This window comes from Solea solea, chromosome 2, assembly GCF_958295425.1.
Source record: "Solea solea chromosome 2, fSolSol10.1, whole genome shotgun sequence".
Lineage (NCBI taxonomy): Eukaryota > Metazoa > Chordata > Actinopteri > Pleuronectiformes > Soleidae > Solea > Solea solea.
The window spans coordinates 10,771,941-10,798,622 of record NC_081135.1 but is presented as its reverse complement, the minus strand read 5'-3'; the positions used below and the strand labels follow the sequence as shown (position 1 = coordinate 10,798,622).

At 40.3% G+C, this 26,682-nt stretch overlaps 2 protein-coding genes across 2 annotated transcripts in view; one reads left to right on the top strand and one right to left on the bottom strand.

Annotated features, from left to right (window-relative positions):
- filip1l (filamin A interacting protein 1-like) overlaps positions 1 to 16,654 on the top strand; it is a 73,936-nt gene extending 57,282 nt beyond the window's left edge. The window contains exons 5-6 of the mRNA XM_058612386.1: positions 6,774 to 9,606; positions 16,475 to 16,654. Coding sequence (XP_058468369.1) covers positions 6,774 to 9,606; positions 16,475 to 16,654 — 3,013 coding nt within the window. The remainder of the gene's footprint in view (positions 1 to 6,773; positions 9,607 to 16,474) is intronic.
- LOC131441959 (epithelial cell-transforming sequence 2 oncogene-like) overlaps positions 1 to 26,285 on the bottom strand; it is a 78,295-nt gene extending 52,010 nt beyond the window's left edge. Inside the window, exons 1-21 of the mRNA XM_058612388.1 lie at positions 26,086 to 26,285; positions 24,834 to 24,946; positions 24,568 to 24,730; positions 24,230 to 24,488; positions 23,665 to 23,878; positions 23,397 to 23,532; positions 23,151 to 23,316; positions 22,158 to 22,286; positions 21,984 to 22,076; positions 21,490 to 21,696; positions 21,254 to 21,357; positions 20,918 to 21,055; positions 20,735 to 20,821; positions 20,392 to 20,501; positions 20,177 to 20,324; positions 19,970 to 20,043; positions 19,728 to 19,884; positions 18,798 to 18,863; positions 18,622 to 18,710; positions 18,363 to 18,535; positions 18,121 to 18,276 (exon numbers count right to left, since the gene is read on the bottom strand). Coding sequence (XP_058468371.1) covers positions 18,143 to 18,276; positions 18,363 to 18,535; positions 18,622 to 18,710; positions 18,798 to 18,863; positions 19,728 to 19,884; positions 19,970 to 20,043; positions 20,177 to 20,324; positions 20,392 to 20,501; positions 20,735 to 20,821; positions 20,918 to 21,055; positions 21,254 to 21,357; positions 21,490 to 21,696; positions 21,984 to 22,076; positions 22,158 to 22,286; positions 23,151 to 23,316; positions 23,397 to 23,532; positions 23,665 to 23,878; positions 24,230 to 24,488; positions 24,568 to 24,730; positions 24,834 to 24,946; positions 26,086 to 26,223 — 2,898 coding nt within the window. The 5' untranslated portion in view covers positions 26,224 to 26,285 and the 3' untranslated portion in view covers positions 18,121 to 18,142. The remainder of the gene's footprint in view (positions 1 to 18,120; positions 18,277 to 18,362; positions 18,536 to 18,621; positions 18,711 to 18,797; positions 18,864 to 19,727; positions 19,885 to 19,969; positions 20,044 to 20,176; positions 20,325 to 20,391; positions 20,502 to 20,734; positions 20,822 to 20,917; positions 21,056 to 21,253; positions 21,358 to 21,489; positions 21,697 to 21,983; positions 22,077 to 22,157; positions 22,287 to 23,150; positions 23,317 to 23,396; positions 23,533 to 23,664; positions 23,879 to 24,229; positions 24,489 to 24,567; positions 24,731 to 24,833; positions 24,947 to 26,085) is intronic.
- Positions 26,286 to 26,682: the final 397 nt, after the last annotated feature.

Genomic DNA, 26,682 nt, shown 5'->3' with positions numbered 1-26,682 from the left:
CTTGTAAAAGCTGGGGGCATTATAAGGATCAGATATATTCAGTCTGTCAGGTTCCGCGGTATATCAGTCAATGGATTTAAAGTGTGCAGTAAACTTCCGCTGCCATGATGGCTGTTCATAGAAACCGAGACGCTATATTTCTGTGAGGAAATGTTTATGCACCGTGTCTCACCGGTCCAATTTTTTTAATAAACATGGAACATTTTTTTTGGAACAATGCAATGAGACTCACAGCTTGCTGAAAAGTCGCTATAAAAAAGTGCTTCCATCATGTGCTAATGGGAGAGACACAATGCTAGGGCTTATCAAAGGCCGGATAAGTCACTTGCTCCAGCCAGAGAACTCTGTGAGTTATAATGTGTGAGTGAGCTGATAATGAAAGTAAAGACTGAGGCATTGTGAAGTGAACAATAAGCCACTGATAAAGACAAATGTGCGCTGGCTTAAGCTGGGATTACACTCCTGCGTGAAATCCAGTGTTTTGTTTGCGGAGCCATTAGCTTACAGCCACTTTTACACCCGCCATTACGATGTTTAATTACCCAACACTCTCCTTACATACAGTACACTCACAATGTTTGCTCTAGCGTGCAAGGCATGTGGCATATAGCATGCATGTTCACTAATGATATAATTGGTCATATTTTTGGAATTGTATATTTTCTTTCTTGCATAATTACATGTAGAAATTGATACCACTCTCATGTATGTCTTTTTAAAGGGAAGCAAAGGCAGTTAGCTTAGCATAAAGGCTGGAAACAGCTTGCTAGGCCAAAGGTAAAGGTAAAAACACCTAATAAAAATAATAATGTTATATTATAACAGTATTTTTAATGGGCCACTCTGCATGTTGAGTACATTATAATTATAATTTAACTATTATTTCATTAGCTTATCAGTCATGTACTTTTACTTGAAAAATTCAATATTTTTTGATGCAGTAGATGTGGGAACTAGGGGTTTAATCAAAACATGCAATATGAGATAACAATAATATTGCAAACACAGCAATATTCAATACATTGAAAGACACAGATAACAATTATGAATATATTGGTCTGAATGAGGAATAGAAAATCCAACTAAAAATTATATATTATATACTTTAGAGTAGTATAATGAGTTAACTTCTGTTTTCCACCTAGCCATAACCAATTTCTTCATGATTCAACCATTTTTTGTGACAAAAAAATATGTTTCTATAAAGATAAAAATAAACAGCACACAGTTTTTACTGTGTCCAATAAAGCACTGTAGGGATGTTGTACTGCAGATATTGTATCGACTCATCCCTTGTATGCTATAGACTTGTATGCATTTGTTTATTTAACTTATAAAATGCTTAAAAAAAAATAGATGGCCCTTGCCTGAACTATTTATATAAGACTTATTCTAAGGCTACAAAACCCAAACAATTTTAATTTTAAAGCGATTATACGCTTACACACCCGTAAATATTACACACGGAACCTTTAAATACTGTATGTCTGGGACCATTTCTTTTACCTCAGTGAAAGAAGACGTTGGCACAATGTGCTGGCATTATTTCCTGAAATTACACAGGCACAGCAGCGAGGGCCTATTGACACTTTGATTTCAACTGATTTCAATCAGCAGCAATTTACATTGGACCTCTTAGGTGTGGGCCGAGAATATACATTTCACATGTCAGAGATACATGTCACATTATAAATCCTCATCCAACAACTTCTTATTAACTTTGCTGGCTGGATTCTTTTTTTCTTCCCTCCCTCCCCGCTTGCCTCAATAAGTGACTTAAGTTGACAAGAGCCAGAGGGAAACACCGTAACCCGAACTCCCCGTCTCTCTTCACCTACTTCCCTGCCTCCGGAGCAGAGCAGACAGAGCAGCCAGATATTTCACACATTACATACATCAACACAAACCCCTTTCCCCTCATCCCTGCCACATCCTTTAGTTAAACAGCACCTCGCTCACACATGAGCGCAGCAGCTTCAGCGAGCAAGCACACCCCCTTCTTGCGAGCCTCTGCAATGCAAAACGCCATATAAGGACATGTTGATGATGTAATGGTCCATAGGCAGGGAGCACATCCCTTATTGTTTGGTCTGAGTGCAGGAATGCCCACATTACAGCTACTCAGAGAGTGAGACACATGCAGAGGGAAGAGTTGAGGGTCGGGTGTTGTACGGGAGGATAATGAGCTTGTGGCAGTGAAGCTGGGAAAAGCCTTTGGCACAGGTAGGCACAATCAACATGTCTGCAAAAGTGTTTAAAAGTTAACTCTTTTTTTTAAAGCTTTATTGCTCTTTTGACTGCGGTGGAAACACATCTCACAGTGTGTTTTAATTACTTCAATCATTTCTGTGCATGTACTTTAAATTAGACTAAAAAAAGGGCTGACACACTTTAAAAACTATTGCTAAATTAATGAAGTTTATTCAAACTATTCAAAGTTTGTCAACCATTTCTTATTTCCCTGCGCATACTTTTGAAACGTTAAAACCAACCGAGATGTTGATGAGACTCAATCGGACAATGTGTTTGAACCTTACCATTATCTTAAGGACTGAAAAGGAAGTTGTACATTTTGTTTAAATGGATTAACATTAATGTTGGACTGTAACATCAGATAAAGTTACACTTAGATTCATGATGAAATAAACCTGGAAGACGAGAAGTTGGAACTTGAAACTGAAATTAATCTAATCTATTAAAATGGTGCTGATAAGATTTCAAAAATCTGGATCGCAGGCGGAATGAGATGGTGAGCTCATGTTATATCACTGTCTGGGAATTTGTCCAGATGGCATAATGCACATAGCGATGACCTTGTTTCACATAATAATTAATTACGTCAACATTATTGTCACTTCTTGTGTTTGCGTTGTATCAAGGACCGTGTACAAAAGTATATAAACGGCAGTAAGATGAAGCAGATGAAGCTACGAGCTATTTTCCATCACTGCCTGTAGTACACAAGCAGGTGAACACTCACAATAAGATCAAACACATACATATGCATCCACAATAGTACACGGAATAGCAGGGTAGCATAGGATGTCAAAATTTTAAAAACATGTAACCAGAAAACTGGCAAAGTTAAAATCCATAATTTACATAATTAAATAACGAAATCAGGAGTCAAAATCTCTTGGAAACACAGCACGCAATTAGCCTCACTGCCACTGCCAGGAAGTTAATAGATATCAAAGCTACATATTATATATGTGTAGACTGCACGTGTTCTCCCTTCATTCGATGTCACACAGGAGGCCATTCAGCCCGCAAGCACAAGCTCACTGTGTGTGTGTGTGTGTGTGTGTGTGTGTGTGTGTGTGTGTGTGTACGCACAGGACACACGGGTCCGTTGGTACATATATGAGCCAATCACTTGACATACAGTACGGAACATGTAGCGGAGCTTTGAGAAGCAGGTGAGCCACAGTTTCCCTGCTTAAAGAAGAGGTTACAGCTGTAATGTGAACGCCATGTCTAGTCACGGCTCCCACTTAAGTGTGTTTACATTTGAAGGATAAAAAAAAAAATGCGTTTTCCCCCAAAAGAGTGACGAGCCACAATTGGTGGTCATGCATGAGTGGGGAAAGGAGACAGAAAGCGGTGCTTGTTGCGGATTCTGGACGTGTGGCAGAGTGGGTGGTAGGGTGCCTTGTAATGTCGATAGTACTGTATATGTCTTTCTCCAAATCTCGGCATTAAAGGGTTTCTCTGTAATGAGATAAAACATGACGGAGATGGAAATGTGGACAAATGCTGGATAGATCAGCTGTGTCATCGATGCACGTCTTCAATGCACATGACAGCTGCTTCTGCTGACTAGGTCACTCTTGCTCTTATCCCCATGTTTATTTAGTGTCTCAGATGTGGCTGCATTGGCCAAATGACTTCATGTCATGTGTTGCTTTGATGTGAAAAACCAGATCAACACTGACATTTCCAGTCCAATAAATTAATCACGAGAAGTAATTTCACTGGTGTGAAATGAGCGGGGAATTCTAAGCATTTACAAGCTGTTTCCTCTCAAAGGACGTCGCCTTTATTAACCTACAGAGTCCTTGCGCCCATGTCAAATCCTGCTCATTTTAAAGCCACGATGGGAAATGTTTCTAGTTCTACTGGGACACACAAAGTACATTTCTTCCTTTTTTTTCTACTCTGGCTGATGAGATCACTAGAAAAACAGAGGGGACTGAGATAAGAGATTGAATAAACAGTGATTAAAGGCAGGAGGCGAGTTTTGGAAGTTTCACTCACTGTTTCTGTCTGGCCCTTCAGAGTAAAATACTGTTTCTTTTAACACAAGTCCTGACACTTTGTCCTCAAAAGAATGTCAGTGATGTTTAAACTCTGGTGTCAACACTTCTAATGGACAAGGTCACAGTTTAAGTTAAAAAAAAATGTAGATTGCAGCTCTGTTAACGTAAAATATAAAAAACATCATTAACATAATGTATAATTTAACTGAATTCATGGATAATTTAAAAAAAACACTATTACATAATTTAAAAGAAGCATCGTCAGTGTGCATAAATACAGATAAAATCCATGCATTCAGAATTTTAGTAAAAGTTCACAAACATAAGGATTAATATACACTTAAAGGATACACCTTATTTTGAATAAGACATTTAATATTAATAAATTATGACTTTGCTATAACAGGAAGTCGTACTAGAGAAGTTTATGACTTCATCCCACGCCCTTATGAATGCTGAATTGTTATTATATTGTTCATTTAAAGAAATGTGACAGCTGTTTCTCTGCCTTTATGATCAAATATATGAATAATGAAACTTAGTACATCTTGGTAGCTGTAATATATAATATATAATATATTCAGAATCTGCTATGTAATTATCAAATAAAGCTGTAAAAAGCTGCGAAAAATCTAAAATCGGCCTCAGAATGTGGTGTAAAAAGAAGTAAAAGTATTGTACTATAGTACAGCACTAGAAAAGCAAAAAAAATATCATGTAACATGGACACGCACACAAAACGAACCCTTCCAAATCCACCCAAACCACAACTAATAATGGACTCTTCATTGTCATACATGTCCTTTTTAATATTTTATTGCGTGTCATAGGGTCTGGATTCGTATGCAACACATGGATGTAGTTACATGTGCACCCCACCACCCCCGCTACTCCCGCCTACTCCCACCCTTTTAGCAGCTACTGAAGAAAGAAATGACATATACACTCACTGCTGAGAAGTGACCCACCCTACCACAGCTTACATCATGGCCCACAACCCCGGTGTACATGTGGAGTTCCTGAGAGTGTGTGAGTGTGTGTGTGTGTGTGTGTGTGTGTGTGTGTGTGTGTGTGTGTGTGTGTGTGTGTGTGTGTGTGTGTGTGAGTGGAGTTCAGTATAAATTCTGCGGGTCTGTAATTGCCTTTAGAAGCCGGGGGAATTCCTTTAAATGTATAAGGAAAAAAATGGGGAGGGTAGGTGGTGGTGGTGGTTTTGGTGAGGGGGAGGAGGGCAGCTTGTAGAGGAACCCCTTCATTAAAGGATTGTACCATGCCAGTGCAGGGCCATCTGTGTGGAAATGCCTTGCAGTTACACACACACACACACACACACACATAGACACAGCAGTCATAACATGGCCTCTCCTGGGGCCGTAGACACTTTGTCCTGGTGATGTATGCATGGGTCAGACGCACTGACCTGGGCAGCACACTGTAATTAACGCTCTGAAACTGCATCTACACTATATAGCACCTGTGGGTTAATCAGTAAATATGATATGCTGTCAAATGGGTTTCTGGAAACACTTCTATTGGTTCTGGTGACAAGAGCAATGCCACTTAACTCAAGTCCAAAATGAATATGATTAACGTAAGTTCCCTTTTTTATTCATGAAAACAACTGGTTACTTCAAAGCAGGAATAACTCAGGTGTTGAGAACTGATATTAACTGGTTCGTCATTGGTCAGTAAGTATCAGTATAAAATGCAAACAAACGGTCGGTATGTCATTTTCATTCTCACTTGCCAACCAATTATGTTGAAATTCACTGAATGAATTGAAATTACTAATCACAATAGTAGAGTAGTATCAATCAGTAACAATAAAATCCTTACGATACCCATTTCTACCAACTACCTCATTAAAATTCAATTTAGCCAGAAATATGGAGAGATTAGCATTTTTCTGAGGTCAACATCAACATTTGGCAACGTGTCAGTCTTTTCTCCTAATTTTCTTAGAGGACCGAACAGGTCTCACCCTAGAATGCTGTGGAAACTTTTAGAAATGCACTGACTGTAAAACTGAAGGCTGAATATTTACAGCAGTGACTCAGGTTTCCAAACCATATGAGAATTAGTTGGCGACAAAAAAAAAAACCAGAGGTATACTCTCTCGACCAACCCGAGAGAGTAAAAGTAATGGAATTTTATGATGTGTTAAAATTTCCATGACATAAAACCTTTAGCTCTATTTAGATACGCTGGGAAAATAACAGTGTTTATGACATGCCATTGATTGGAGTTGACCCAATGAGGAATGACAGTGGGGGTGTAGATTCTCGCAAGCACTCGTTTTTAATAAGCCAGAAAGAAAGAAAGGAATTTGAAGTTTCACAATCATTTAATTTACTTGGCAACTGCTCAGCAAGATAATAAAAATGATTAAATGTAATGTTCATGAATATTATTAAAGAGCAAGTGCACCTGCAGTGGGAAAGAATATGTCACCAAAGGAAAATCTAGTTTATCTTGCTCATTTTCCTTATTTCCCTTGTTGTTGTTTTTTTACAGATTGAAGCTGTTAATTGACCAGGAAAAGGCATACCAAGAACGGAAAGAGGACGAGAACAATAAAAAGGTCACAAGCCTGAAGGAGGAGCTGACAAAACTCAAGTCCTTTGCGTTGATGGTGGTGGATGAACAGCAGCGTCTCACTGAGCAGCTGAGTCAACAAACAGCTAAGGTCCAAGAACTGAGTGCCAGTGCTTCACAAGCTCAGGAAGAGCTGAGCACAGCTAATGCCCGTCTGCAGGAAGAGGAGCAAAAGGTTGTTCGCTTGGAGTCTGACTTACATGACCAAGCCTGTCGATATCATCTGGAAAAAGAGACCATGACTGCCAAATTGACCAGTGAGGATGCCCAAAGCAGGCAGCTGCGCCAAAAACTGTCAACCCTCAGCAGGCAACTTGATGAGCTGGAGGAGACCAACAAGACCCTGCGCAGAGCAGAAGAAGAACTGCAGGAGCTCAGGGACAAAATTAGCCGCGGTGAGTGTGGAAACTCCAGCCTCATGTCTGAGCTTGAGGAATTGCGCAAAAGGGTACTTGAAATGGAGGGAAAGGACGAAGAGTTGATTAGAATGGAGGACCACTGTAGGGACCTCAACAAGAAACTGGAGAAGGAGGCAAATCAAAGCCATAGCCTGAAGGCTGAAGTTGATAAACTGAACCACAGAATTATGGACTTAGAAAAGTTAGAGGATGCATTCACCAAAAGCAAACAAGAATGTAGCTCGCTCAAAACTAACTTGGAGAAAGAGAGGACGGTGTCAAAGGTTCTTACCAATGAGCTGGAAGTCTTGAAGGTCAGGGTCAAAGAACTAGAGGCAGCTGAATCCCAACTGGGAAAGACAGAGATGATGTTGAAGGAGGATTTAACCAAGTTGAAGACTCTGACAGTCATACTGGTGGATGAAAGGAAGGCAATGGCAGAAAAGCTAAAGCAAATGGAGAACAGGGTCCAGAATAGCACTGGCAAACTTCAGGCTGAACAGGACAAAGTGACATCAGTCACAGAGAAGCTCATAGAGGAGAGCAAGAAAGCACTGCGATCAAAGGCAGAGCTGGAGGAAAAAATGTGCAGTGCAACAAAGGAAAGGGATGACTTGAAGACCCAGCTGAAGGCTGAGGATGAGAAGAGCAAAGACTTAGAGTCAAAGATCAATATGATGAAGAAAAGGCTGCAATCACTAGAGAACATAGAAAGAGAATATTTGAGGAGCAAAGCAAAAGAGGAGCACATCAAAACGACTAGTGCTAACCGCTTCCAACAAGAGGACAACAAAGTTAAGGATTTGACACAGGAGGTTGAACGCCTTAGACGCAAGTTAAAGGACATGAAGGTGGTAGAAGGGGATTTGTCAAAAACAGAAGAGTTCGAATCACTGGAGAAGAAATTCACCAATGAACAAGAGAAAGCTAAAACATTGATGCAGGAGCTGGAAGTATCCAGGAAAGAACTTTCAAAGTATCAACTGGCTGAAAAGAAAGAGTGCAACCAAGAGCATGTTCTTTATAAGCGCTTGAAGGATGAGGAAGCAAAGTCGAGTCATTTGACCAGAGAGGTTGCAGCTCTGAAAGAGAAGATTCATGAATACATGGGGACCGAGGACTCTATGTGCCACATGAAGACAGATCACTCCACACTGCAAAGAAAACTGACCCAGCAGGAGGTCAGAAACAAAGAACTGGCCAGAGAAATGGAGACACTCACACGAGAGCTTGAAAGATACAGACGATTTAGCAAAAGTCTTCGTCCTGGCATGAACGGAAGGCGCTTTTCAGACCTTCATGTCTCCATCAAGGAAGTTCAGACCGAGCCACTTGACTTCATGTCTCCCAGTTGCACGACAGTGGCACCGCTGGAATGCGCCGTGGTGAATGGCAAGCTGTACGACGACAGTAAACCTGAAGATAACGCACACTACAGCAATGAGCTTCAGCTCTCCAAGTGCAGCCCCACAATTATTAACAATGTAAATAACTTGAACAACAACATGAGACGAGCACGAGTCCCATTCCTTAAAAAGGACACCCCGCATCAGGTGAATGGCAAAGTGCAGCCACAGCAAAACGGCAATCACGTCCAGCCTAGAGATGTAGTGTTGACCCACAGTCCTGGTCAGCCGCTGCATATTAAAGTGACTCCTGACCACGGACACAACACAGCAACACTAGAGATCACCAGCCCAACCACAGAAAACGCCCAGTCATTCACCAGCACTGCTGTCATACCCACAAGCGGAGGTCCACCCAAACAGAGAATTACCATTATCCAGAATGCTTCCATATCCCCAACTACAAAATCCATCTCTCCCACAACAAAATCTAAAGGTTCCCCTGTGTCCGATGAGCTGTGTTCACCAGACAGAGCCCTCTCACCTTTCACTATGACTACATACTCCAGAGCAATGACCCCAGACTCTTGTGGCTCTCTAACACCAGACAGAGCCATGTCACCTATACAAATCGTCTCAGTCACAACAGGCACGCCTGACCGCTCCCACAGTGCGGAGCCAGTGGAAGTCGTAGGAGGGCACGCAGTGTTCCGTGTGACCCCAGAGAGGCAGAGCAACTGGCAGGTCCAGAGGTCCAACAGCTCTGGGCCAAACATCATCACCACGGAGGACAAAAAAATCCACATTCACTTAGGCAGCCCCTTCATTCAGAGCATCAGCACCCCGACACAAACGCTGAGTCCGTGCCACACACCCGCACTCCAAGAGCAAAGGACTCAGGTGATTGCAAATTGCAGCACCCCTACTGGCAAAGGCAACAGCAAAATCACAAGTAGCATCATGATTAAGCCCACGCCCACCCCAATCCAAAGGCCATCACAAATTACAGTAAGTAATGCCTACGACTGACCTGATAATCCCTGAACCCCTCCATCCCATCCCACACGACATCCAATACGAGCTTAGACCCTGAAATCCAAACTCTAAACCCTCATACATTTTACATGTCTGTTTTCCTCGATTCAGGAGTTGAATGTTGTCATTTTTTTTATTTCGGTTGATTTGCTTGTTTTTTTTGTGTGTGATTAAGTTCAAACATGTGTTTGCTTGCATGAGAAAAGAAAACCCCAAATGAACACACTTTTTTTGACTCAAACACCAGGTTCTAATTTATGTGCACTTACTGTATTGTACTCAATGGCAAACTTGCCATTATAGTCAGACTTTTCACACTGATGTATCATACCAGTTTTTATACTTAATATTACACATAGAGCATTACAATTTACATTGTTTGACTTTCTGAGAATTAAAGTGTGTAAAAAGAAGTATTTTGTTTTAGTCTGTCATCCATGCTTGCCAATTTCATTTATTCACTAAATTCAGCATGTTTTGATTGTGTTAAATTAAAGAAATAATCTGAGGAAAATGCAATTAGATTGAAATCATTTGTTTGAGTTGATTTTTCTTCTCCTTTTTTTTGATGCATGCACGGTGACTTTTTTAACACTTGAGATTTTAATCCAGTGTATTGATGTTGCGTGTGTAATTTTCAAAACAAAATCTGAATTTCTCAGATTTCTAACATTGAAAACTGTCAAAACACTTTGTTAGATCTAATTAAATAATACCAAAGTGGAAGATTTGTCTGAAAAACCTTTGTTGACCAGATTACAAGATTCCAAAAACAAAACTTCTGGGATTATCACACATCTTCTCTTGCTTTATTTACAGTTATGAATGTTTCTTCCCACATCCAGAGCACAGGAACCTAGAGAATGAAAACCACCTTCATGTGGACTTTAGATTTGTGTTTAATGATACAGTGAGAACTCAACTTAAAACTTTTAAACCTTGACTCAGATTTAGTGGAAAATATTGATGTTGGAAGGGAATCTTGTAGTTTAAAAACATGAAATATTCTGACTTTCATATTTTAGTGAAACATAGTTATAAGTCACTGGAGTCACTGGACCATGAAAAACATTTAAGCAACTTTTGTTTATCTTCTAATTCAATTTGTGTCGCTACCTAGTTTGCACCAGAAAATCGACAATCGACAACATGTAGTTACTAGGTGATTTGACAGGAACGGTACATTTAAGCCTTGTTTCTTCTTAATAAAATTAGACTGACTTTAGCCCTTTAGCGCTAGCTTGTTAGGCTGCTAAAGAACGAGACATAACAACATAAAAAATAATTAATATTATTATACTATTATATTAAAATATTACAAAAAAAATTCACATGCATTAATCTTTACAAATATTGATTATAATGATAAATTTAAAAAACAACTAAGAACATCCATCCATCCACTACTTTATCCTCCACATAAACTCCTCATTTCCTCCTTGTTTTGTCTATTTATTCAGTGAGTTAGTTTACATTCTTGATATTTCTGTCATTTACATGCTCAATCGTACAAATATAATACATAAAAGGGTCTGCATTTAAGTTAAGTATCTAAAAAAGACCTCCTCATCCTCTTTACCACCTCTGCTATGACTTCTGGGTCAAACCCCTTGATGAAATGGGTTAGTTACTACTAGTTAGCCAGTGTGTTGCCTTTTTCTTTCTCTTCATAATATTGTGTTTTTGGTACGAATGGATCACAACTAATTGACATCTGCTGCGCATTCCGAGAGACGACAAAACAGCGATTCCCATGATCCCACACTGCTTCCCAATGGCATCAAACTGGGTCATTTGTGATTGTTTGATTGAGAGTTGCCCATGTGGCAGGAATTACATACTGTGTCTTTAACTCCACAGTTTTGTACACCGTGTTTATATGAAAATGTATTCTTCAGTATTGATTTATGTAAAATAGCTGTTTGTCCAAGTTGTGTTCTATACCTTAATGTCCAAGACGGCGCAACGGCAACTTGAGTAGCGACTTAAATCAGGTCGTGACGTGGTTTTCACCACATTAAATCACAACTGAACGACGACAGTGGTCATTATTAATACTTGTGCCCACACTTTCCTTAGAGAAACCAGGGAAATTCTCCTAAAATCACCCTGTAGATTCATCTGATTACGACACTGAAAACAGAAAAGCTGTATCCCAGAAACACTCGTGTATTTGTGGATGACGTCATCTCGGTCATCTTTTAGCAGCAGAGTCCCACTTAGCTGTCGATTCACTTGTTGTAACCGAAAACGTCTGTTTTATTTTTCTTCCTCCCATGAATAATGTCCTTTGAAATCTATCACCACTACGACGTATGAATGTTCCCCGGTGCATAAACATCCCTCGGTGTGTGGTTTTTATGCATACGCAGTGGAAACGTGACCACATACGTGTGATTAGCTTAAAGTGGATCTGTGTGGAGGGTCAGCGCAAGTTGATGTGCTGATGGGAGACTAATTTTATGTGTTTTATGTGTTGTCTTGCAATAGTTTAGAAATAGGAATCAAACAAAGTAAGTCTTAAAGGGATAGTTCAAGTATATCCATAGTCTCATTCTCCAAAGAGGCAACAGCCTTATAGGCCCACATTTAAAACAAATTAGCCCTTAATTAAAAATGGGTATACTATCTACTTTGCATGTCTTTTTGTACATGAACAAATATGCAAGCAATTACAGCTTTGAAACTGGAGCTTATTGTGCTTTACTTCAGCTGGGAGAGCTGCTTTTAAAAGAACAAACACAGTTGGACTGATGAACTAAGTTTGTTTACTCATTCTCGCTGGTAGAGCTGGTGTTACTTTCTTTAAAGTGCTGCAGGCAATGCTATCGCCTAGATCCTCAGGTGAATTGGTGTCACAACACAAAAACAAAAAATTGTTAGCTAACAAAATTGCTATCACATTTTCCAGGAACAGGAGCCACAGTTGAATAAAAACAATTGCCAAAAACTTCAACTCCAGGGAGAAGAGGACAGATTTAAGATAATCCACTCCTCCTCTTACCAACCAGGTGCTTCCTTCTCCTTTGAATTCCTAAATTTTCAAAACATCATTTAAAAAAATAATAATCCTTCTTTAAATAACAACTAGGCAGGTTAGCCTGCAGTGGACAAATACATTCATAAACTGTTCCCACAGGTCAAAAGGTTAAGGTTAGGGTTTGACAAGGGGCCAGAGTGAACCCCCCCCCCCCCCACAAAATAGTAACAACTGGCTATGGCAGCAACTTTTATTGTGAGAGAGGCTTTAGATAGAGAAAGACAACTGTTGCAGGAAAGTGGCAAACCCAAACACGCACACACACACACACACACACAAAGCCCAGTGTGACAACGAGGAGATGATTAAATCAAGCATTAAATTGAATGAGTGGGAAGGAGCACAGCTGGAGAAACCGGATCCAAATCAGTCTGGGTGTGATAAAGTGATGCAGCGGCTAAACAAGATGCTATTCATTAAATTGCCACTTGAAAAAAATAAAAAAACATCCCAGCAGCTGGGATCTCCGTCTGCGACCTCAATTACCCTGAACCCGCCCCCACCTCCCTGCCACGGACTCACTCGCTTTCAACTTTGTCGATACACGCACACACACGCGCACACACTGCGATCATCTGGCCCGGGCCTGGGGGACAGATCTATGTAGCGTGTCCTTGCCAGACTGATAAAACATGTATCAAGTGACACATTGGATGCGCCATAGGGCCTTTCAGTGGAGAAGCCATACAGTTAAGTAAAACATCAGAACAACAGCAAACATGCTGGAGTGATTTGAAACAAGCTGCTACTGATGTAAATCCAAAAAAAGAAAGAAAGAAAGTCCAATGATCAAACGACATGGCAGAAAGACAAAGTGTGATGGCAGATTTCCTTGTTGTAGTGGATAATTGTGAAGGAATTTGCTCACCTTGACCGACAGGCGAGAGAATGAACTGTGGCATGGAATGGGGGGGGGACCATTCTCCAGACAAAAGGCTTCAAACTGTGTGCGAGTGTGTAGACACACAGCGAAACACAGCCTCTCTCCCTCAGCACCAAAACAAACCCCTTGTTTGGTTGCCACGGAGACAGCCCCGCCACTTCTTTTTTTTTTAACAGAGGAAGTACTTAGTTGAACTCCTGCTGCAGCGCTGATATATGAGAGAACAAAGCCGCACATTAAAGTCTCTTTCCATGTAAAAATCAACAACACTCCCGATGTATGACGCGGTGCCCGGACACATTTTCTGGCCCATTAGCTCTGCTGAGGCACAGGCTCTATACTTACTCTGAATTCTTAATACCCAGGATGGATATTTAAGGATAGAGTTCACAGTGGAATTTTGTTAATTCTCAAAACCTCCGCATGCCCGAGTGCTTCTCTGAAGTCAGAGCGAGGGGGGGTTTGATGCTTGTACGTGGGAATAAAGTCAGTGCTGTGATGAAACAACATGGAAATACCGGGATATTTTCACTTTGTAGCTGCAAACGAGACACATTTGGATCAGGACTGAGGAATATACCAGGCATATACTCCGTTTAAAGACACAGCATGTCAGAATTGGCAAGATTTATCAGCAAAGTTGCATCTTGCAGCTGAATACGCCTTGCTCTTACAAGTGTGTTGGGGAAAATATGTGGTTGTGGGTTAGCATCAATACTCAAAACATGTTTAGTTAGTTCGTTGAGGGCAATTGTAAAATCTCTGAGGTAATGAAAGACAACACACTGGACCTTGAAGTAGTGACTATAAGGCCCAGTATTACTTTGATGCACTACCTCCATCACAGGCTTTGTAGCAAAATCTGTCATTTCTGCAAATTAGCATCCTGCTAGCCTCACTCTTGAGTGGACATAGCACGTGATGCGTGTAACATGTGACACAAGTGAGTGACGCTCACGGAGCTTGGCGTCTTTATTGGGCCATTCCTAATAAAAAATAAAAAATAAAATAATGTGCAATTGGTAACTTTAAAGAAAACCATGACTATTCTCATAGACATATAGATTTTAAATATTCTTAAAATGGTTGAATATGTGATTTATCATCCAGATGTATGCATGAATCATAAATGAGCATTTTCTTAAAAAGACAAAACAGACAAAAATGGTTCAACTCACTTTGACTATTTGCTAACGTATACGTCACATATATAATTTCCTGTATTGTGCTCGACACAGCGTGTGCTACAAATGGATGAACAGAGGTTTCCTCCTAACTGTGGAAACATCTTATCACGGTTACTGTAAACAGGAAATGGTTTCTGTACCGATCCAAAACATAAAAAAAAAAAAAAGATGTGCCTCAGTGTCCTGGCACACGGCTGCACACGTAAACACGCTGATTAAAACCTGATTGCACAGTAAGCGGAGCAGTGAGTTGTTTAAAGAATCCCAGAAATGCTGTGTCATCCATCATCGTTTTTCCCCCCTTTCTTGTTTGCAGGTCGTGCCACATAAACAGCCAAACGCTAGTTTCTAGGAAACAGTAACACTATTATTGTTATTAATATTACAATAAAGTGAGATGCAACAACTTATAAAGTTTTTGTTTTTTTTTATCAACTGGGTGATTATTTTCATCTCTGACTACTCTTCAAATGTCATTATTTCATCAGTTTGCCTATAAAATATTAGAAAACTGTCAATAATTTATTAACAATCAGAATAGATTCGGATTAATTCGCATTACGATTATTTGCTGTAGCTACACTTTAAGTCCTGATGTTTACCGGACAAATGTATGTAAAAGCAGAAAATAACATGAAAACAATGTACTGTATAGACCAAGCACTGTAGCAATATGCAACATGCTCATATGGATATTATAGATTTTTAAAGGCACCTAATTCACCACAAAACTTCAGTATTATGCTGTGACAAATGACAAAAGAGACAAATATATTTGGTTGATTATTGTCACATTTAAAATTGAGTGTGTTATTTTAGGGGAAAAGGCCAAAGTGCAGCAGCAGCAGCAGCAGCAGCAGTTATACAGTAAACGTTTGGCACCATGGTCGTTGATTGTTCAAATGTTAGGGTCTGATATCATCTAGTGGTCGTAATCTGTATTGCACTGGAAACAACTCAGCCAGTAAGGATCAGGTCCAAAATGAGAAATATGAGACAATGAAGAAAAAAAGAAACAAAGAATACAAAGAAAAAATTACATAAATTATAGAAACAATTCATAACTTTAAGTTCACATCTGTGCATTAGGGATAGTAAAAGTAGTTCATATTTTGATATTGTCTCATGTGGTTAATGTTCCATCTTGTTTTAAATCTAAAGCACAGTAGATATTGAACTAAAGATCAACTTGAAAAGCATTCAGCCACCATGTCCCCCAGCTCTGGAATTCACTCCCTCGTGACCTATTATTAAATTGTATTTTTATTTTACTTTTTTTTCTTATTAGTTTAGAGTTGTATTATTATTAAGTTTAATTCAAATGCAATACACATTTTCTCTTAATATGTTTTGGACTGTTTTGTTGTTTATTTATTTATTTATTGCCTTGCTTGTTGTATGCTACTGACCTGAGTTTATAGTCCTATAATAATAGTCTAGTCTACTCTAATGTAATCTAAACTGATTGGCTCAGATCTGGTCTGGTCTGTCTTGTCTTGTCTTGTCTTGTCTAATCTAATCTAATATAATATAATCACAACCGATGTTAGATAAATCACAATTACATATTTCACACAAACTGCTTAGCTCTGGACACAAGCCTCTCATTCCACTTTCCCTCTTCATCACTTCCTCATTTCCATCTCTGTTATATTTCACAAACATACTGTAAATGAATAGCACCCTATTCACTTTATTATTATTATTATTTTATTTTTTTTATCCCTACAGACGCCTCCTGAAGTTTTCCGACGTCAAGGACCCACAAGAATCCCCAAACCCAAGAGCTACGGCTCACAGAAAGGGACAAACAGCAGGTCGGGAAGCCCGGGAGCGCAGAGCAAGAGTCACTCGCATGCGCCTGCAGCACACAACAACAACAACCCCAATCTAATCAACCGCAAACTCTGACACCACCCCAAGATCCTTTTTTTTTTTATTATTTTCTGGGTTAAAATAGAGCTCTAAAAAAAAGAGTTTTGTACTAGTGTTTTGCATAAATAATTGCTTTTTTTTAAATTAAGGAGCTGCTGCTTCTCCCTCACCTGTGGCGCTCTGTCAATGTCAAGTTCAACGTGAACGCAACACAAATGCCGTTTTAGAAAGTAGCTTTAAATGTGACTCCATTAAATAAAAGAGATTGAATTATTCACAGTCACAGCTGTGTGTAAGAACATCACTGTTTAAAAGTAAACAAAACCAAGAGTGTAGCGTTGTTCATGTGTTCACCTCTGTTGTAAGACACAGTTATTGAAGCGGTATTTTCAGTGGCAATACTGTACATAAATGTATCACTGATATGATGTAACGCAGCTCGTTGATAGTAATAACCTTTTAAATGTGACATTTGTGTTATTTTTTGGTTATCAATAAATACTTTTTATACTTCCATCAAGAGAAATGTCTCTGATCTGAGTATATCCACTGTAGTAAATATAAATCAATATGTTTTTTCTTTTTCTTTAATGTGTCTTAGCTGTTTGTAAAGTGCTCCCTCTCCCATGCCAAAGTCCACAGAGAAAGTCATCGTTTTTAGCTCGCGGGGAGTCAGGAGCTGCTGGTTTACTGCTGTAAAATCTGCAGTACTTCATAGACACAACAGAGACGGGACAAAACTACAGCAATGAAAAAACGTAGTATTCACTGCCATAGAAGCATCAACTTACTACATAAAACCAGTGCCGCAGTTTCTTTTAAGTCAGATCATAACTTGTTTACAGTGCAACAAATAATGACTGGATTATACTTGTTAGTTAAAGTACTTTACTCTGTTTTTGTTGTTGTGGCTGCTATGATCCCATAGAAAAGATATATCTTAATATAAGGCTGGACACAGACAGTTTTTCTGAGCTCCTCAGGTGAGTTTGTGCTTCTCACCGGGCAGCGACAATACATTGTCAACTGTTTAAATTGTACCTGAAAAAGGAATTCCTGTATTCTACTAGTTTATGATCTGTATTACATACTTAAAACACCATTGTTACCTTTAACTTTAGATGATATATGGTGTATTTCTTTAGCTTACTGGTGTTAAATGTTACTTACTTTAATTTGCCAATATATATGGTCAAATCCAACTAAATGTAACATAAATACTCAAGCTTAAAATTGCAAAATAGTTGAATTACAGAGTTAATTGAAGAAGAGTTCAGTGTCAAGGGTTATGGTCAATTTTATGTTAATTCCAAAGGCAACAGCAACACAGTATTTCAGTTCCAAGAAACTGTGATTAAGTATTATGTTTGTAGAAATACAATGATACTGGTAGACATCTACTGTAATAATGTAATTCTGTTTTCTAATTACTTTTAAATATCCTACAATTTTATATTTGTAATCTGTTGTGTAATCTGTGGTGCAATGTCCTGTGTTCAAACCTCGTATGTCGTCTGCATCCAGTCACTGATGTGCCGTCAGCGCAGAGTGGACGGCTGAACGCAGCGCAGACAGGAAGTGGTCGCGCTCCTCGCCTCTCTCTGTGGCACACACCCAGGAGCGACACGGACCCTCCAGGACGAAGGCGTGGCGCACGTCTGCAGAGACAGACGTTCGCGGTCAAAGATCGCACGGTTCTCTAATAAAAACTGTTCAACAGTTCTTCACAGTGTTGCAAACGTACAGCGAGTGTGTGTGATCTCTCTGACAGCCAGGCTGGTGAGGGCCACTGACGCCAGGAAGGTGTGTGTGCTCCGGTGCGCCAGCGTGAACGGTGTGTGATGCACGTTTCTCCGCGTCAGCACCAGAGCATCATTAAAAAGGAAGAGGCTCAGGTCAGACACCTGCTCGTAGGTCCTGTTCATGTATGTAAACACAAACATACATGATGAATGTCATGAATAAAGGAAAGAAAAACTTTACATATTTAGGTAGATAGTTACCTGAGCGAGTCGGGAATAAGTTCATCGGGACTCCTGAGCAAAGCAGCTTCCTGAGTTATGATCAGCTGCCTGTTGCCTTCACTGAGGTTCTGCACACACATGCAAAAACACAACCCGCGTTACAACAGATTTTGTGTCTCTGTAACGTTTGCACAGATCGGAAGCAGGGTCTTTACCGGACAGCCTTGGATCATCTGCTGTGTTTCCACCATCAGTCTGTCTCTCTCCGTGTTACGCTTTAACTGAAACAGAGACAAAAATAAATGTTATTGTAAGTGAAGAAGAGTAGAACCAAGTAGACTTGAGCAGCAATGGGTAGTATAGAATAGAGAAATGCAGTAGTGCCGAAAAGAGTACAGTAGGAGTTGTGCAGACAAGTATAGCATACAGTAGAATGGTATAGTGTAGAGTACAGAAGTATACCGTAGAGTAGAGTAAAGGTACTGTGCATGTACAAGTGAGCTATAAGATGTCAGGTATGTACGAATGAGTGACATCCAATAATGAGCTTCACTCCGAGTGGCCTTTAGATAGTACAAGAAAGGATGGTGTCATCAACAAGCACGTCGAGTTGTCTTCATCACCTAATTACAGTACATTTACATAGATAAAGTGACATATGAATAGCTTATTATCTTTATTTTAAAGCAATGCTCCACTTATATAGACATACTTAAGGGTAATATGTTACATTTCTATATACAGTACATTAATCACTGGACTTTAATGCTCTTAAATGACTTTAAAACACAGTGAAATCCGTGGATTCTGAAGCAGAATCAACACAAATGACAAGATGAAATACGTGATTACCTAAAGTTTTACTAACTAATCAATAATACTGTAAAACATCTGTATCTATGGCAACATCATGAGTTGACAGACAGTGTGATGTTCTCATTGATATCCACATCCATTCTGGTAAGTGAAGACCGCGTAGTTCCTTGACGTGCATTGGAAAGGCAGTCTCTCTGGAAAATGCCACTAATTCTTAATAGCAGTTAAATCTAATTAATTTGATATTTCAAAAATCAGGTTTACAGATTTAATTGGTAAAAGTGTTGTTTTTCTGGCGTCTATATCTGTATCTCATGCCGTTGTCGTACCTTTTGGAGGAATTCTCTGTAGCGGCGCAGCGTGTTGAGGGCAGCGCAGAGGTGTGCGTGGTCAGGGTGACTAGAGAGTGTGTGTAGACACAGAGCTTGAAGTAGAGTCACATACTCCTGGATTCTCCACACTGGACATAGCAGCAGCTCCTGGAGGCTTCACACACACACACAGGTATACAGGCATGTTTGGACACACACTGGATGTTTAATGTGGTATAACGTATGGACAGTGTTGGTACCTCAGCATGTGTGTTGCTAGAGTTCTGTCTACTCTCTTCAGGAAGGCCCGGAATGCAGGTTTCGTCTCCCTGCCCTGACACACACACACACACACACACACACGTATTTCATTATCTTTATTCATACAACTCATACACTATCTATCTGTCTGTTTGTCTGTCAGTCTCAGATGGATGTGTGTATCTTATTATATTACTCAGGTTTACCTTGTCGATGGTGCTCAGTGCTGTGATGTAGTTGTTGAGATAGTTGGTGTAGACTCTGAGACTTGAGCACAGTTTCACGAACACGTCTCCGACACACTGCTCTGGACCCCAGTGCTGCAGCCTCGCCTGAAGATCCACCTGAAACACACTGACACACACATATATACTCATTTGTGTTCCCTTTTTGGGATATTTTTGTGTGTGTGTGCATTTACCTGTTGAGTTCCAGTAATTTTGTGACAGGACTGAAGATGATCTGGATGTCTGCGTATCTGAGAATGGCCCTGTTAGAGTTCAGAGCTGCTGTCAGAGGCTCCTGATACACCTGCAGCACAGAAACACGAACAAATTCAACACTTTCTGGCTGGGTACAATCAGATATAAAGAATGAAGGACAAAAAAAACAGCAAAATCCATGTCCCCTACAGAGCAATGAGGGTTTTTTTTTTTTTTTTTTTTTTTAATGAAGCAAGTGAAAGTTCCAATCAGCTACCATGTATGATCTTTTTATTCCCATAGTATTTCTCATAGTATCTTCATAGTATTATGTTTGTGTACCTTCAGCACAGCCTTCAGCCTCCCCAGATAGAGACCCTCGCTGTGGTGCAGTTCTCTGACCACAACACCTCTCCAGTCCAACACTGTCTGATAAAAGATAAAAAAACAAAAGCTGTGAAGATAAAGTGAGTGGATTTTTTATTTTGTCTGATTGGATTAAGGGAAATTAAAAGTTGCACACACTTGTTGTAGCTCAGGGAGAGGTTTCAGAGAACAATGTGATGCTGGAGAGGAATGATCTTCAGTAAGATGACTCTCTTCTCCCTCCTCCTTCTCACTCCACGTCGTCAGAAACAGAGCGAGAAACTCCAACGGTCTTGTCTGGAGGAACAAAAGGAGAAAATTAGAAATGAGAAAGAGAGAGAGAATCAAAGCTCTACTCACACTGCTGTAGCATGATTACATTTAACTATCTGCAAAAACTATTCTGTGACAGTTTGAGATAATATGTGTGGATATTAGTACCAGTTCTGAGTACTTGTGAACAGTGTTCAGTTTTACATTTACAGTCATCCCCACCTCCTCCTGTCTGGTCAGAGCAGCGAGTCCCTCAGTCAGAGCCTTGCTGAGCTCTTTCGACACACAAATCTCCTCCAGGCAGATTTTCTCCCACAAAAAATGACCTGTAGATACATTGTAAGAGATTCTTCAGAGGGTTTACAGGACACAGAGTATGCAACACATGTGTTTCAACCCGCTCCAGGCACAGCTATATGTGGAGAAGTGTCTGCGTCTTGTGAGTGTGAGACACGCACCCAGAGCTCGGCCTCCAGCCTGGAGGCTGACCCGTTGTAGCTGTGGCCCCAGGTGGAGCCTCAATTCCCCCAGAGCCTCCTCCATCCACTCAGCCTGTCGGCACCAGCCCTGAAGCGTGCTCTCCCACACATACTGTAGTGCTGGTGCTGCGGGGTGCTGCTTCGATACGCCGCTGCACAAACTACTGTCTGACCACTCACTCAGGACTAGGAGAAGAGAAGTCCAAGTTCAATACTTCAGCTAACTTTGTGTAAAACATATGGTCAGAAAATCATATTGAGATTATTTTTGACAGACGTAATCGATTATTTGCTTGATTAAAAAAAGCCGATCAGCTGTTTTGACTAATATAATAAAAAAGATGCAAAACAACTGATTTATCAAAGATTGTATTTATAAAAAATTATTTCTATTCCAGTGATGGCTTAATTTGTGGTGCATCTATTATTACAAGGTGGCAGTGGCAGCAAATGTCTGTGCATGTGGGACTCACTGTTCTGGAAACTTCCCGTGGTGAGGCCCATTGGGGCACAAACCTCCAGACCAGTTAGAGTAGAGAGAGTCCGCATGAGGGTCACTCCTGATGCTGTCGGAGAAAAGAGGAAGTGAGAGTCAGAAACAGAGACGCAGAAATGCTGACTACAGAGCAGTATTTGTGTCTACCGACCAGACGCAGCCAGTGGGGAGAAGATATCAATTCCTCTCCCATCCTGAGATGGCACCACCCAGCCACAGAGTTTTTCCCAGAATTCTTGATATTCAGTGGTCAGCAAAGTCCTCTCTGAGAGGGTACTGCCTGAGGGGTCAAACGTAAAACAATGTGGATTGAGAAAAACATCTGAATGTATAAAATCTATGTATGTCTTTTTAAAAAAAAGAGGCCATTTAAAGGTTGTATATATATAAATGTTATATAAAAAGACTCTTACTCGAAAGTAGTTGATAAATTGAGTTGTGTTTAATATGAAGGGGGTAGGAACATATAAGTTTATACTTCTGCCTACTCCTTTTCAATCATGTGACAAGAAGGAAAGGTAAATGTGTTAAGTAAAAAAAAATGATAATTGTGAATGTTGAACGTGTTTGAAATAAACTATCTATCTAACTCTTTGATATGTTTTTAAGAGGGGTACTGAGGCTTTTTAGTTTTTGCTGTGTTTGACTAACTGCTGTGTTCAGGGTTCAACTGCTACAAGTGTGATTGGGTGGGTGGCGGTGGGCGGAGCAACAGACCAAAAACACAACAAAACACAAACCCAGTTTGCAGCCCCCAATTTAAAATAAATTTTTGAATAAAATGGCTGCACCATTGTTATCAGTGAAGCCAGTATTTCGTTCCAATAACAAATCCTGTTCACTTTATGACTTAATACAATACATTTACTATTTACATTAATCCTCTTTAAACTTTAAAGTCCAAATGTATTCTTTTTTTTGTCTTAAAAAGTAGGGTTTTTTTTCTAAGACAAAAATAGAAAACGTTAAAAATACTTCAAAACCTTTAGAAAAACTATTAGATTAATAACGAAAAAGGACAGTTAAACAGTATGATTTTTAATCATTTGTTTCAGGCAACCATAACTATGTATTGCACACATGATAAAACAAGGCGTGAAATAGTTTCAGCAGATATGTTTCCACACAGATTATTCATTCTTACTTTGAAGCAGATGGATTTCTTCTGTCCCTGCCGGAGCTAACGCGCCTATCCTCCGAACTGTCTGCCCACTTAGAGCCCCCTCCACCTGGGTCAACAGAGCGGAGAGGGTCCCTCTGTGGTCGTACACAACCACAGTCACTCCTGCCTTCACGCCACTCAGCAACAACTGAATTGAGCATTGGGAGAAAGAGAGAAATTGCAAGTGGACGACTCTAATTCGATGACGGACTGTATTTTCCCTCTTACCTCATAAGCCGGGACCCGGTTGGAGATGAGCAGTAAGAGAGCAGTAGTAGTTCGATGAATGGGTGAAAATATTTGTGACTCTTCAGGTCTGAAGGTGAAGGAGGCCAGTGCTCCACAGGCTTTGTTCAGTCTTCCACTAAAACGTGATATATGGTTTGAGACACTTAAATTGACAATATGGAGCTAATAAATCATAAAAGTAAGTTTTATTATTAAATCTTGTTAGCATTATTATGATAAACCAAAAAAAAAAGTTTAAAACAATCACCTGAATGAATTGGAGGCCTCCAAACTCTGAGTAGTATTCATGAACTGTCCCTCATCCTGGCTCTGATGGAGGCCAGATGATGTGACAGTTCTTAGGGAAGGCCATGAACTGAATTGTAACCCAGTGTTAGGTCTCCCAGTGTGGGCACTTCCACCTCTGACTCCGCCTTGCTTTGTGGAGCTGCCCCATGCTCTCCTGGTTCTCATAGATAGTCCTGAAAAAATCACAGATATGTCCCATGCAGGTTTGTCCATGGTTTCCATGGTGGACCCTCCCGTGTTTGGCTTCCCATCTGGGGCCCAGGTTAGTGAAACCATATGGGACCTGGATAATTTGCCCCCTTCAAGCACTTTGTACCCTTTCCAGGCTATTTGGGTACTAAGTGGGAAAACATGGGTGAAGCCGCCATGAACAAACCCACTTAGGACCCATATTGTCAGCCCAAATAACCCTATGGAGCCCACATTGACATGCTGGCTGGGCATTACACCACTTTTTTGCAAAGTCAGTGTGATTTATTTCCCCTTTGAGTTCTATTTTTGTTGTTTTGTTGTTTTGTTCTTACTCTTCTCCTCCTGAAGCTTCTCCCTGATCATCTGCCTCATCCTCCTCCCCTTCCTCCTCTCCTCCTCCTCCTCTGTCACATCCCCGTTTTGCTGGTTGAGGGGGTGTCCGTATCGCTCGGCCGCCTCCCGAGGAGTGAGCCAGTCCAGCATCGACACGCAGGAGACATAGTGCTTCTTCCACGCTCCAAACTCTTTTGAATCAGGCGTGTAGGGAAGGAACCAGCCTCTTCGAATGCATCGACCCGTCCAGATACAGTCCTGAGGAGGAACGAGAGAGAGGAAGGTTTCAGTGCTTATATGAAAACCTGCTCATTTATCCACGATGTGGGCTTCTCACCTGCTCAGCCAAGAACCTCCAGTGCCAGCTGACCTGAGCAGCCGCACAGAGATCACGAGGGGACAGGAAGGACAGCACATATAGGGAGAGAAACCGAGGCAGCACGGACGTAAAGTCCACTTGCGTCACAGGAACCGTCTCATTCAGCAGATCCCGGCAGTACCTGCTCGGATCGTGAGATGAGTCCAGAGAAAGTCAGCAAAAACGTGTAGCAGGAGATGAATAAAACATTAAGATTATGACTTAAATAATAAGAGTGAGCGTACTTGAGCTGTGACTTTGTGCAGCGTGTGAGCAAACAGTGCAGCAGGTGCTTCCTCTGTTTGTCCGTCCACAGATCAAACCAGTGCAGCACGAGGTTCGTCCTCTCCTCAAATAGCTGAACATAAATGGAGACATGATGCCAAAAAACCAACCGCAACCAACATAGCTGCACCTTGTTTTGTAAGAGCCTGGCTTCCAAAACTCTAAAGAGTACCATTAATAAATGTATCATATAGATTTGGGTCATGAGGCCTTTTTTAGGGTTGTATTAAGAAACTAAAGGATTAATTTATGAGCAAAAGTTATTAATAAATATATAATTATTACAGATAAACATGGGTCCTATACCCAGGGGCACTGCTAGACATTTTGGGGCCTATGCTACAGTACTTCAGCTACTCCCTCTGTTACGGTTCAGTGTGTAAGGTGTGGTAAAATGACTTAAAGTTTAACCCTGAGATGTTAATGGTCTCAATTGTTAAATTGAGGTCTTCTTCAATAGAACACAATGTCAGTTTTGTAGATTATGTTCCCATTTAGAGGGAAATAGACATATCGTTCAATAGGGAGTTCTGATTTTATGGATGATGACCGGTTGCCAATTATTTCTTAAAAACTGCTGATTTGACACTCGCGTCATACTTTGGGAATAGTTTTGAGAAATTGCTTGGGTGAATATTTGTGATGAAAGGTGAATACATTCACACAGCGTTAACTGTACATGTGTGAGTGACCACATTTTCATATTTATTTATTTTCATGGATGGATAGCGAGTCTGTTTTATCTCAACAGAAGCACAGTTTAAATAAAAATCAGGTCACGAGTCACTATCATCCTCATCGGAGTTGTTCGATTTAACCTATATTTTATTTAAAAACCTCATTAGCTGGTAGGAATTACAATAAATGTTGACCATCATGCCTCTAGTCACGTATAAAAACAATATAATAGTTCATTTACCACAGCAATTTTTCATTAAAGTTCCCTTAATCTGTGCCAATCCGGTCATTTCTAAGCAGGTTCTAGCATACAAGGAAATTGGTTTGGTTTAGTGTTGCAGAATAAACACAGTAAAGAAAATTAAGAATCGAGTTTAAAGACTCAGGATCCTAAAGGAATATAATGCAGCCTTAAACTTGTATGTTTCTGCCATCTAGTGGTTACTGGTACAATTAAAATTAAATCCACTCTTATCATTTAAGGTGAATGTTCCGTTCTGATGGTGCTGTGTCGTCTGTGTTTGTTCCTCTGACCTGCAGGTTGCTCTGATTGTTGCTCAGTGGCGTCCAGGAGCTGAGGAGGGTCCCAGGCCGCAGAGGCGGCTGATAGTCCGTCCCACTGAGCTGCCAGCGCTTTACTGAGTGAGGAGCTGAGGTCACCCGTGTGTCCATGAAAGCTGTTCACTGTGGGACCAAACACTCAGTGATGACACACACACAAAAAAAAACAAAAAACGCACCAGTTTCAATCAAAGTCTGACTGGGCTGCAGTGACAAGCTGCCACTGTGCTGCTGCTGCTGCTGCTGCTGCTACTGCTGTTGCTGCTCTGCGGTAACCATGGAGACGCATCAACAAAAACACATTCCTTCACACAGACAATCTCATGCAAATACAACAGGACAAAAACAAACAGTCATACAGTTACTTTATACATGTTCAAAATGTCAAGTTCTTATTTACAACTATTACACATTCATTATATCATAACAACACATCCGATAGATTCAATTATTAATTAAATTTGCTTTAACCTTTATTCTATTTACTTGTTACTGTGTTTGTTGTGCACTGGGGCTGCAACTAACAAGTATTTTTCACTGTTGATAATTTCCTTGATGAATCCATTATCA